General features: G+C 38.0%; 1 protein-coding gene across 1 annotated transcript in view; it reads right to left on the bottom strand.

Annotated features, from left to right (window-relative positions):
• ANO2 (anoctamin 2, calcium activated chloride channel) overlaps nucleotides 1-13,872 on the bottom strand; it is a 182,006-nt gene that overhangs the window by 142,031 nt on the left and 26,103 nt on the right. Inside the window, exons 4-5 of the mRNA XM_009887457.1 lie at nucleotides 3,866-3,964; nucleotides 185-336 (exon numbers count right to left, since the gene is read on the bottom strand). Coding sequence (XP_009885759.1) covers nucleotides 185-336; nucleotides 3,866-3,964 — 251 coding nt within the window. The remainder of the gene's footprint in view (nucleotides 1-184; nucleotides 337-3,865; nucleotides 3,965-13,872) is intronic.

Here is a 13,872-nt window from a genome sequence, read left to right as displayed (position 1 = left end):
ACATATGCTTTTATCACTTGGAAATATTGTACAGGAATAATGACAACTTGGATATTTCCTCGGGATTTCCAGAAATACTCAATTAATTTCTGACTTTTGATTGAAATACTGGTAGAAAAAATGACAACACTAAAATGATAAATTATAGCTTTCTTCACTGCTCATCACAATTTAAAGTACTCACAAATATATTTTCTCTCTGGAAAATGGATAAGACAGGCTTTTCATGTTGTTATTTTCTTGTTGTGGCACCTGTGGTTGCAGAGGTTCAGTCAATTTGCACCATATTTCATTTAATGTTTTGAGTATTCCTCCTTCTTCTGTGATTTCATACATCTGAGTAAATAAAATATTGTACATTAGCATGTCACTTCCAAAGAGCCACTAAAACAAAAAAAAAAAGATAGAATTTGCAATACACATACGTTTAAATCTGTAATTAAAATAACTGCCCTCTCTGAAGATATATTCCCATATAACAGAAAGAACTTGAATTCATAAGGGTTTTGGTTCCAAAAAGAAATTTTTGTCCTTCACAAACTACTTTCAGAAGAAAACTCAGTGCAGAATTTTAATACAAGAAGCATCCTTACTAATTAAACTAGGAGGTGCACGGAGATGACAGAAAGGCAGAGTAATTATTTTGACTTTGTAACTGGGAATAGAGGTAGCAAACAAAGCAGGAAGGGCCTTTACCTGCTGCCAATTATACTGCCCCAGGAGAATAAATTATTCCTGGGTAATAATTGCTAGTATGGTCTGACAGCACATGTACATACGCCACTAGAAGCAAGGATGCCAGGCTCATGGCTCATTAATTTATGTCCTCCTCACAGGACGTTTCTTCCAACCTTTTCAGCAGCTTTGCTGCCCTCCTCTGGATGCATTCAAGAATCCGAACACCCTTCTTAAATTGTGGGGTGCAGAACTGCATACAGTACTCAAAGTGAGGCCTCACAATGATGTATACAATGGGATAATCACCTCTTTTGACCAGCTAGTTAAGCTGTGTCTGATGCACCCCAGGATGCGGTTTGCCCTCTTGGCTTCCAGGGCACACTGCCGACTCCTATTGAGCCTGCTGTCAACCAGCACCCCCAGGTCCCTTTCTGCAGCACTGCTCTCCAGCCACTTCTCTCCCAATTTATAATTGTGTCCGGTGTTACTCTGTCGCAGGTGCAGAATCCGGCATTTTTTCTTGTTGAATTTCACACGGTTTGTTATTCCCCAATGTTCCAATCTATCTAGATACCTCTGCAAGGCCTCTTGTCCCATAAGAGAGTCAACAGCACCTCCCAGTCTACTATCATCAGCAAACTTGCTAATGGTGCATTCAACTCCTGCATCCAGATCATTGATAAATAGTGAACAGAGCTGGCCATAGAATTGAGCCCTGAGGAACACTGCTGGTGACTTAGACCTATTCACTACAACCCTTTGAGCCCTGCTGTTCAACCAGTTCTTCACCCAGCACACCATGTACCTGCCTATCTCACAGTTAGACAACTTGTCCAGAAGGATATTCTGAGGGACACTATCAAAAACTTCACTGAAATACAGAAAAAAATTACATCCACCACTTTCCCACTATCCACTAGGCAGGTAACCTTATCATAGAAGGATATAAAATTAGTTAGAGAGGACTTTCCCTTCATGAAACCATGTTGTCTGTGCCTGATGATTTCATTGTCCTTTAAATGACTTTCAATAGCACCTGTATGATCTTCTCCGTAATTTTTCCAGGTGCCAAGGTCCGACTAACAGGTCTGTAGTTTCCTGGGTCTTCCCTTACACCCTTCGTGTAAATTGTAGTGATGCTAGCTAGCTTCCAGTCAGCAAGGACCTCCCCAGACTCCCAAGACCTTTGGTAGATGATTGAAAGGAGTTCTGCTGTAACATCTGCTAGCTCCTTCAGTACTGTGGGATGAATCCCATAAGGCCCCATGAATTTATCAACATTCAGCTGATACGTATAGTCCCTTACAAATTCAGTGTCCACAATGGAAGGTCACTCTTCCCGCAGTTGTGGTCCTCCAACTCAGAGGACCAGGCAGCCCAAGGTCTATCATTAATATTAAAGACTGAAGCAAAAAAAAGCATTGAAGGCCTCCACTTTTTCTTCATCCCAGCTGACCATCTTCAGCAACTATGGGTCCAATATTTTCTTTAGACCTCCTCTTGCTATTAACATACTTTAAAAAGCCTTTTTGTTGTCTGACACAACATTGGCCAGTTTCAACTCTAGCTGAGCTTTGGCCTTTCCTGTTTTTTTCTCTGAAAATGCAAACCACAGCTCTGTAATCTTCCTGCAAAGCCTGACCTTGCTTCTAGAGATGGTACAATTTCTTTTTCTTCTTGAGTTCCATGAGGAGTTCCCTGTTCAGTCAAGCTGGTCTTCAGCCAAGCTTGCTTGACTTATGACACACTGGAATTGCCTGCTCCTGTGGTTCTTAAAAACTGACCAGCACTCATGGACCCCTAAGCCCTCAAAAGCAGATTCCCAGGGAAAACTCCTAAGTAGCTCCCTGAGTAGCTTACAGTTTGCTGTCTTGAAATCTAGAGTAACAACTCTGCTGACCTTTCTTCTCATCACATGGAAAATTTTATACTCAATCATTTTGTGATCACTGTGGCCAAGACAGCCACCTACAATCACATCTCCCATGAGTCTTTGTCTATTCACAAATAGCAAAAGTTCCCATGAGGGAAGAAGGAAGGAGAAATGAGCAGGCATTAAAAATGCACAAAAGGAACAAATCTGGGAAGGGATCAAAAAGAGGAGTTGAATATGTAAGTTCATTTCCAGAAAGGGTCCACATATCCATCAATATGTCAGAAAGGATAGAGGTACTGTAGCTTTCCAAAACCTACTCATTTTCAAAGATTGACTACAAGTAACCAGACTTACTTTATTTTTTTTTGTTCTAGGTTGCAAACACAATACAGTAAGAGTATACATACAAGGTTGGCTTGGTGATGCCCCTGAGAGTGACACATGGTGACACCACAAGATGTGAACAACACTGAAGCTTTTGCTGGGTGAAAACAAACAATATGGAAAAAAACAAACAAACCAACCCAAAAAACCCCAAACAAGCAAAACCAAAACCAACAGAAACCCTGTAGAAGAAAATAAAATCAGTCTGTAATTTAATTCTAATGACAAGGCAATAAAATAAGCTTTCAGTAGTGCAACTGATGAGTATCACTAACTGAAAGCACAAGGCAGTTCCACTGACTTCGGTGGAGTTGTTAGTCAACATGCTAAATCATTGCAGGACAAGAAACTTTGGGATCTGCTCCTCAGAATTTACAATGTTTGACAACAACTCTGCTGAAAGGTCTAGATATTCTCAGCTACTACAACTGTAAAGAAGGTAGTGAGCCAAAGCTTTAATGCCGGGGCAAGTCTGAATTCACTAAGTCATTGATACCACCAAAACAGACTCTCTCGGCGTCCTCAGATTTTAGAGACATTTTAAGGCAATAACCAGCTATTACACTATCTCACATACTGCACCTCACCTTTGAGGAAAGTTCCTTGACAAAAATCAAAATAGCTACTGCCTTCTCAGCTTTCAAAGCCCTCCTTAAAGCTCACCACTTTCATCACTCTTCTGAACAGAGTCTGTCAGCCAGCTGCCTCTGTGGCCTTTGAAATCCCCTTTGAAAATCCCATCTTAAATCTGACTCTGAATACTAAATCATCTCAAAAGAATTAGTAATGTGAAAGGATAAGCCTGGCAGTTCATTTGATCTGATTTTGAAATAAAGTAAATCTATGGGCTTCTATACATTCAACTACCATTTTGATCCACCGTTCCCCAGTAATACATCTACTTGATAGAAGATGGAAGACACGTACCTTTTTAGTGGGCATTTTTATTTTAAGGAGTTCCGCTTCTCGACTAAGTACTTGCCAAGGTGCATGGATACGGACAAAACTCAGCCCTTGGGTCTTATTCTGAAACATAAAATAATGAAAACAAGATATTTCAATATTATTGAACACAATATAGTAATAAGGTTTCAAGATGTCAACTCCAACTAAATCATGCAACAGTAGGCAATCACAGTGAATAACCAACTTGTGTTACAACTGGGCTTAAGAGTGACTTCTTCAAAAGCTGAATCTTCTAGGGCTCTAAAATCCATTAATATACTGCCTATAGTGTACATTTGTGTGCACTATGAAGACAGAAGGTTACAGTTCCAGACTTTGGAATCATGTGAACCAGAAACCCCCAAGCCACAGCTTTCACACTCAGATATTTTGTAAGTCATATTACTTCCTTAGTGAGCTTTTGTGCCCACCTGAACAAACAAAGAAAAATATTTCTTGTGCTCTTGATGGGCTTTGCTTTAGGTTCCCATTTTCAATTTCGCCCAGCTATCTCCTGGACACTTCATCAGACTAGTAGTTGCTTACAGGGGACCAGGCCCAATACTTACTGACCTAAATATCTGCAGCTGGAGTACCAACCCTAGACAAAACTTTCAAATTCAACTTCTGAAGAGAGATATGAACCTAATGTTTATGTAAATAACTGGTGATGCTGTGCAGAGGCAGAAGACTACACAACAGGGCCTCTGCATGGCCAGTTTGCTGCTATCTGGGATGTTGAGAGGGCACTGTCATGGTAGCACATCTGAGCTACACAAAGGCACTCTAAGATCAGAAAGGAATACCCCTGGAAAAAGCATGAAAATGAAATGTAGGCATGTTGACACAGAATTTTCCTCAATGCACATAAATAAGTTATATCAGGAAATCACACAAATGAATGCTTATTGTAGAAATGAAAGGAATAAAAGTTGGGAGGGAGATTAGAAAGTGGATATGAGGACATATTTTGGGAAGGACATGGGAATGTACAGGGGGAGACTTTAAAGGCTTGATTAATGATCTTTGTATAGCTGTGTGCATTTCAGGGGTTTGGTGCTAGGGCATACTGTCACTTTGCATTTTCCCACCTATGTGTGTGTAAGGATCAGGACAGTCCCCTCCCTTCAGGGGAGCATGAACCTCTATTTGCACTCCATCGTATATCCTGAAATTTAGAAGTGAGACAAGAAAACTGAAGCAGGTTGTCCAACTTGATGACAAACATAGCACGGTAACAAGTTGGGCCTACATGCAGAACTCCGGTGCCCCACCTGTGAGTAGCTGCCTGTTGTATGTACAAACAGTTGCATATGTCTAGAGAAAGAATGTTAATGGACATAGCTTAATGTCACTATAATCAACAAGCAGCATAACTCTACAAAGCTGGGAACACAGGCCATACCCATGGAAACCTAGCATCTTCTGTTGGAAATGGACTCCAAGAAAGTTCTATTTCTCAAAAACTTTGAGTTAAGAAAAGTTTTAAACAGAAATATGATTCACAGTCTAAACACATGTCTGAATCTAGAAGACTATTGTAGCACTTTTACCTCATAAAAAACCTCTCCTGTCAGCCACAATGATTTTTTTTAATGATTTTGCATACAATTTATATCATTTTCCAAATAAAGCTGTATCATGTCACATCGGTATCAGCATTTTAGAACCAGTATTTAATCTTTTCAAAGTGTATGAGTGCTTACAACTTCATGTAAACACCAAAAATGCATTTGCTTCCTGATTTAACAAAAAAAGAGTTGGTTGGAAATCCTACTATTCTTATTGCAATCGTTTTGCTCTTATTTCCTGTATAGCTGCAATATGAACTACAAAGATCACTACATCACTTTCAGCTACCATTTCTTCAGCTGACCAATGGTATTTTAAAGAGCTGAATGGGCTGCAGAATGTCACTCTCATCAGTTCACTGGGGAAGTCAGCTTTAAGAGAAGGAAGTAAAAATTTACTGAGCATGAGCAGATGTTCTGGTAATCATTTGCTGAAAATGTATTAATAACAGATGAGAGTTTAAATTTCAGTGGGTGAAGATCAGGAGGCTTCTTCTCAGCTTTAGCTAAAATCAAGCTTGTGTCCTCTGTCTGGGGGAATATATTCCACATTGGCAAGAGGAGGGACAGTCTGGTCTAATTGGTTGTTTCCAGCTCAGGCTCATATGACTACACAGATTGCAAATAAAATCAGTCAGATAATTTGAGAGAAAAGACCAGATGAAGAATATGACCTTTGTATATTTGAAAAAAAAAAATCTTGGAAAGTTGTGCTGTTCACGAAGTGATAACAGATGTTGAGGAATCAGAGTTTTAAAAATCTTTAAAAACCTTAAAAATCACCCCATGATAGGAAATTGAGGTAATTTTAACAAAGACTACTGCAAAGTAAATAAAGTAGGGAAAATAGGACCAGGTGATTCCTGTTGCATGGTAAACAAAATGTTCAGAACAAAAGACTGCTGAATATTTAGCTTGAGATTACTAGAACCATGTTTCCCACACCTTCCTATATTTTCCTACTAATAAAATTAATCAAAGAAATTTAAAATAAATTTTAAATCAGCTATCTCATATCATATCTCAAGGGATAAACCTAGTTTTCTATTGAGCCACCAAAATAGAAACCTATACCAGCTACTCCTCTGGTAAGGCTCCTTTCCTCACTTTTCAAGACTTCACCTGCAGTAGTTCCAGTTGTCCTTTTGCATGTCCTTTTTGTCATTATCATTATGATGACTGGAGAAGATCTGTTCAAGTAACTTATTCCCAGAGTGCTTACTGTATTGCAAACATTACCAAAAGTTAGAACTTGTTTTTCTCATTGCCAGAGTGAATTTATAACTGTCTACTGGAGACATCCACTAAATGGCGTCATTTGGTTAGTCACCTGAAATGATCAAGGTACATGTATTCGCAAATACAATTTAGTATTTGCTCTAATGAAATGCTGTCAGTCTTCTATTTTGAATACTCACAATCACCATTGCTTATTCATAAAGCTAACATGTTGTGCTGGCTAATGTTATTTTTGTCTGACCATTCACTTGTTATTTAATACGGCCATCCTTAATCAAGCCCTTTTTCACTTACAGCTGATGTCCCACAGGACTTTATTCTTGGCCCTGCATTGTTCTGTGTCTATATCATTGTACTCCCTGATTATACTACTCAAATGACTAAGCATTGCTATGCAGATGACAAACAGATTTGTTGCTCTCATGAACCTTTTTTCATCAAATCTATATTCCATATGACAGAGTTCTTCCAATAAGATTCAAGAGTGGAAGTTTTTCAATAAGTTGGTTCTGAGTTATTCAAGATATATTTATATCTTGGCTTCTTTTCTATTTTGTAAAACTGAATTGGGCTGTCCCATTTCAATAGGAAAATTCAGCATTAAAGTCAAATGGAAGAAAATCTGGAAGGTCTGGTTTGCTTTTCAATCAGCACATGAAGAAAAATATATCTGATACTTCTTTCAGTCTATCATGTATTCCTAGTAGTTTAAAACAGGACTTCAATAGTAGTCTATATTGCATTTTTTTTCTGTCTTATAGTGGAAATGCATAGGCTGAATAAAATTCAAGTTTCTCCAAGGAGAATTTTTCTATCTTTCATGCCTTAACAGTAAAATACATTAGTGCCTGCATCAGCTGCAAGTCTAAGATTTATTGCAAACTTATCATCATCAAGGCCATAGCAGAAAAAAAAATGTATTATAACTACAAAAGCTCTCATATAGTTGTATATAAAGAATGTACTCCAATTGATTATAATTTGACTAGTGAAAACTCAAAAAGTTATTATTCTTTTTAATTAAGAGCTGAATGTTCTGAAACATGGCTAGACAAGCATAATAGCTAGACTAAGTAGAAAAGTTCTCTCTGCCCGAAAATTTAGATTTTTCATTGAACTTAAGTTTCTACAAAAGTCAGATATCAAGTGAGAAGTTTGTCATTCTAAAATTAGTGCCACATCCGTATTTCTCACTCAGTTTGTCAGTTACAGTTGTCCAGTCATAGCATGGAATATTTTTGAACCACTTTAACACAACTACTATGCTTTTGTTAATGTCTTCCAGTTCACAGTTTCACAATTCCAGCCCTTGCAGGGACAGACCACTGACTGAGGAGATGCACTGTGAAGCATTCTCTATTGGAACAGGAGTTTGTGGAGAAGTCCTGTTGGTCCATAAAAGCACGACATGTAAAAGGTGTTCAAAAAATCTTTGTCCAGCCGAAAGATTTCTCATAGTGTCATTCTTTTGACTCCCACCTTAGCTCATTCAGACAACCCATTTGTCATATGTCAGTCATGTCACCTCAAGATGAAGTTTTCTCAAGAGTTTATTTAGACAGCTCTAATACAGGCTAGAGCATATGATGCTAAAGGCATCGTATTTGTCAGTCACAGTCAAGACAACAAAAAAGGCAAAACTAATAATTATACCTTGGTAGAGCCTCAGACTTTTTTGTGGTTAGCATATTGCTCCTATCATCAACTCTGTAAATACAAAATTCATTGCTGAATGTTCTATTTTAGTAAGTCATTCTCATTATTTCCTCATCATTCATCCCTCATCCTATATTAAAGGAATATGATTGTGTACAGTGTATAATTAAAGGAAATCAGTTATTTTAAAATACTGTTCCAAATAAATAGATTTCTGCTGTGCCTCTTAGTAGGAAGAAAAGAGAAATACTGAATGGTTGAAAGAAGCTGCACAGAAGTGATTAACTACTGTCTAAGGGAGTCCGAGGGAACTGCTAATCTTTCTTACGATTTTAAAAAAATATACATAGGAAATAGAAAGGCATAAATTATAAAACCTGAAGCATGTAAACTTCCTTCTTAAAAGACAAACTATCCATGCCTTAAACATGTTATTCTTCTGTGATTATTAAATAGACAGAAAAATTCCAGACACATACAGACAGAAAGTTTCTAATGACTTCAGTTAATATAATCAGACATCTCTTGCTGACATTGGTAATACCAGTTGCACTAGGAAAGCAACGAGACAGTTTGTAGGGGGGAAAGACAGGTCCCAGTAGCTCAGCAAAAGCAATCATCTTCCCATTTATTCCATCACCAAATGAGTCAGTCACGTCTGCAAATGCAATTGTTCAAAATTAACGTCTAGTCTCCTGATACCAGCCCTGGAAATTGAGGCAAATAACAATGAAAGTGCAAATAAAATGCATTTTCATGTTACTAGCACGGAACTCTGGTCACACACATTTTACAAAAGCCAAGCCAAATACTGAGCTGTTGGCCCCCTGCACAGGTAGCACGTGATGGAATGACACAGCATTGCCAGATTCAGACAGTGACTGTGAAAGCGTCTATATTTTGTGCCAAATGTATTGAATCTCTATTTGTACAAGGACTGTCATTTTGCTGATCTTAATGATGTGAATCCAAGATACAAAATCAGTTTATCGCAAGACATACATATCAAAGTGTGTATCAGTTACATTACAAAAAGGAAGGACAGTGCATGAGTCTGGGTGAGACATCGAGAACCAGAATGTCTTGACATGGTGATGTCAGTCCAGAGCAATTCCCTACTCATTTTATCTATGTAATTGTAGGCAAGAAATTTAATTCTGTCACTCATTAAATGAAGATAATGGAATTTCCCTCTATCAAAAGACCTTTGTGAAGATAAATATGTTACAGATTGAGAGGTGCTCAAATAATACAATAAACAAATAAGAGTGTATGGCTACAGACAGTAGCCATGCTATGGATCTTACCATTTTCACATTTTCCTTCAAAAACTGTAGTCCTTTTACTTTTTGCCAAACTTCCCCTTTTCTGCTTTCATTATTTCTCTGGGGTACAGATCTATCTTACTGTATGTCTGTATAGCGCCTAGCATAATGGGATCCTCATTAATGACTGCAGATTCCTTTGCAACTGTATTACAGCAATCCCCGACAGCTCCAAGAAGTTGTCCTGCTCCTGACAACCACTCACACATAGCACAAGTGTAAAGATGCAAAACACAGGCTTATTCACTGATGGCAAAGGTAAACTCCATCTAGTTCACAGAGTTAGGTTCATTTTTAGCTGCTCAACAACATATGAAGCAGACATGCTCGAGTACAAATTTTAGACCTTTTACTAAGTAAAGCTGCAATAATTTATACATTTTGACAGTTTGCCCTTCTCTTTCTTCATTTCTACCAACAGTGGTGGTGTTAATGTCCTGTTTATTTTACTCTCTTACTCCCACCTCTGAACATAAACAGTTAAAGAATATACTAGTGTGTATAAGCAAAGAACAGAACACCTTGGAATGAAAGTTCTGGCCAAAACACTTTAAAAGAAACTCTATGACTTTAATTCCTTAGATAAGTCACGGTGGAATGAAACAGTTGACTTTGCAATGTTTCTTCGTGGCATTGCTACCTTTCCAACCAAAATCTTCCCACTCATCTATAGACAGAAAGTGTCTCTGAACAGAAGATGATACAGGAAGCCTAAAAACACACACGTGCTTCCCCTGAAGAAGATGGAAATATTTAATGGCACACAACAGAATGAAAATGAGCTGTTAGAAACTCAAGCACAAATGTAGAATAGATTGTTAAGTCTGCCAAATACAAAAAAGGCACAGACCTCTGCATTATTGTAGCACTCAATGCAGAACCTATATGGAGGTGCGTAACAAACATGTCAGGATTGTCATCCATTTTTAATTCTTTCTGAAAGCGCATTTTGGATTTCAAAAATAGTGCATTTTCCTGGTTATTTTCCAAATATTTATCTATAGCCACTAATTTCTACAGCATGAAAAATGTGACAAATGTAAAGCAAAATCTCCTCTATTTGTTTACAATAACTTTATCAGCAAATTTCTCCTGTGTCAGTGACACAGATTTCTTGCTCCAGAAGCATATCACAATTTCAACAGATCTTCTGAGATTGAAGAATAGCAGAAATAATAATAAAATGCAAAAGTGAAAAAATCTCACCCAAATCAGAATTCCTCAAAGAGGTAGGGAGGAGTGTGTCTACTCTACCACCTCCTGTATTTTGGCAGTGTCAATGGAAAAACACGTAATCAGCTGGCCTGGATATGTTCAGAGCCAAATTAGCTAGCAAATAAGCCAATATTCTGTAAAATACATCATATCAAACTTGATTATCAATAATAAAATCAACAAACTTCTTGAGGCCAAAGAGTTAACATTAAAAAGGGCAAAATGTAATTCCTCTTGAGGGAATGAGACACGCTAATCTGCGTGGAGATTTATACCCTAAACCATTTTCCAGATGAAGCAGCAAGATCATGGAAGTCAATCTTTAGACCAGATAATAGGCATGTTACCAGTAGGGGGATTAATGAAAGAGAGACTGAACCCCCACTCCAGCAGACAATCTAAAGAAAAAAAAAAAAAAAAAAGGATAGGTTAGGTTAGGATACCAAAGTGAAAAACAGAGCAATGGCACCTTAAAATATTGCTTCATTACTCAATACATGATCTGGGACATAAACAAACAAGCAAATAAAGGGATGATTCAATTTTGTGTTGAAAGATTTTATATTTCAATTCATTCTGAGGAAAAAAAAATTGGAGGGTTTACTTTTCTTTAATTTAAAAGTGTTAACAGATGGTAGAAATGTATTTCATTTAGTATGTTCTCCTAATCGTATCCTACAAGCCTTTCCAGGATGGTGTCTCCCTTTGAGGTCTCTCACCAAAGATCAGTAGCAGCAAGAGGAAGGTTGGCTGTATTTGCAGATCCTTGATTGGAAGGGGATGAAGTCAAAGTGTTCTGGTTGGCTTGTTTTCTGGTGGGGAATTCAAAACCTCCCTGAACAGTTACAGCCTCCCTATAAACAGGGAGAGAAGGGGAAAAAGCACTAGCAGTCACACAGTAAAATCACGTGACATATTTTGGATAAGACAACAGGTCCTGGAGTGGATAAATAATTGGTTACACAACAGGAAACAGTGGGTAGGAGGAAATCCTGCACCCCTGGAAAAAAAATGTCATCTAAGGCGTTTTGCAGAGTCAGCACTGTACAGCATCATCATAAGTGGCCTGGAAAAAGAGATAAGCGGTGAGAAGACAAACTGTGCTGATGAAGTTTTTCAGGGTAGCAAGGATAAGGGAAGACTGTGAAAAAATGTAAAGGAGTTTTAAAAGAATAAGAGACTGGAAAATGGCAATTGGCTTTCAATGTAAGTAAATATAAAGCAGTAACTGTGGGTTAAAACCAATTACACATGCTGGGCTCTGAGCTGACCTATACCAGTCAGTAATGACATCTTGGGGTTGCAACAGAAAGTTCCTTGAAAATATCAGCTCAGTATTTTGTGAAAGCCAAGAAGTAAAGCAAACATTACATTAGGATAGGAATATAGACTAATAAAAACATATCATTTAAACATAACAATCCATGCTGTATCCACATCTTGAACTAAATGTCTCCCTGTCTCCTCACCTCCAAAGAGATATATTGGACTACAAATGGGTTCAGACGACCATAAAAGCCTTGCTATGACAGCTCTATACGAATCACTGAGTAGACTGAGTCCCTTCGTTCTGGAAAAGAGCGATCTTAAGGAAGACATTATAGAGGTGTACAAAACCATGTGTGATAAGGAGAGAGGGAGTGGATGGACTGCCTACTGTCTCTTTCAGGGCAAGAACTAAAGGGCCTTAAACAAAGCCAGACTAAGCTATTGGGAGCCAGACTCAAACAAAAGAACACAGATATTAATGCAGTGGGTAGTACCTCTGTCTTGCCAAAAGACTTCGTGGGTGCAAAAACAGTATGATGTTTCAAGAAGAAACTATACAAGACTTTGGAAAAGAGGTCCATGGAAGCTTACTAAATAGACAAACTATATCAAGTGGGGGAAATTACCTGAACTGAAAGTACCTGTCGTCAGGAGATAATGTAGAAGTGTCATGAAAGTTTGTACTGTTCCTGTTCTTTCCTAAATATTTTACTATTGCAACTGTTAGATACGCAGTGCTACATTGATGGACTGTCTCAAACGATAAGATCATTTTATAGTAATTATGCCTGATCTAATAGGGGAGACTTCAGGCCTTTCTTTCTCCCCAGTATCTGACCTCCTACGTCCTACTATCAGCTCTTCTATTAACTGCATAGCCAAAAAATACACAGTAAAGAGTCTAACTAACTGCCTCACCCTTTGTCAGATTATAGGCTGCTACGACTCACTATTGTCAGGGGGGTTATCTGCATGCCAGTCAAAAAGGGGCTGTTTACAGCTCTCTGTTCAGTGGTGGAGTGGAACTTGATTGATAAATGTGTCTCGGAAGATGTTCACATCATGCCTGGGTTCCCCACCATATCGCACTCTGCAACATCACAAATCTAAAGAATAATGGGGACCCAAGTGCTGTCATTAGTTCATAATCTCACCACTTAGCAGTTCTTGCTACAATCTGGTGATTAGTTTATAATAAATAATACAGATTATAATACAATTGCTTTCCTTCTGATGCTTTAATGAGATTATCAGGCTAAGATTGCAGATAATGTAAGTTGGCACAGCTACACCAAGTTAACAAAGCTATTTAGATAGGCATGATTGAAGGTTATGACCTGAAAATTGAACACGCTCAAGTCTGGACTCATATAGGTTTATTAGCAAGAGAAAAAGATCAAAGCTAATTTGGAATGTGAAAATACTAACACTAACTGAAGGAAGAAAAAATCCAGACAAAACTTAACACAAGGAAAAGAATTTAAATTTATTTTATTGTTGAGACTTAAAGGCCAGAAATACTTTCATCTTCACCAATCAACCAAAGGAAAGCTAATGATGCTGGTTTGTTATGTGTCCCAATCCTCTGGTTATTTGAGAAAAAAAACTTCTCTTCTTGCATAGTACAAAAGAAATTGTTCTATTCTTAGTAGCTGTCAACAGGTGTAAGCAGGAGCAGGACTGAAGTACACCATACTCCATGCCTGCTTCAGAA

The sequence above is a fragment of the Charadrius vociferus genome, unplaced genomic scaffold, assembly GCF_000708025.1.
Source record: "Charadrius vociferus isolate BGI_N301 unplaced genomic scaffold, ASM70802v2 scaffold116, whole genome shotgun sequence".
In the NCBI taxonomy this organism is placed as follows: domain Eukaryota; kingdom Metazoa; phylum Chordata; class Aves; order Charadriiformes; family Charadriidae; genus Charadrius; species Charadrius vociferus.
Note: the sequence above shows the minus strand (reverse complement) of the source record. Positions and strands in the feature narration are given on the sequence as shown.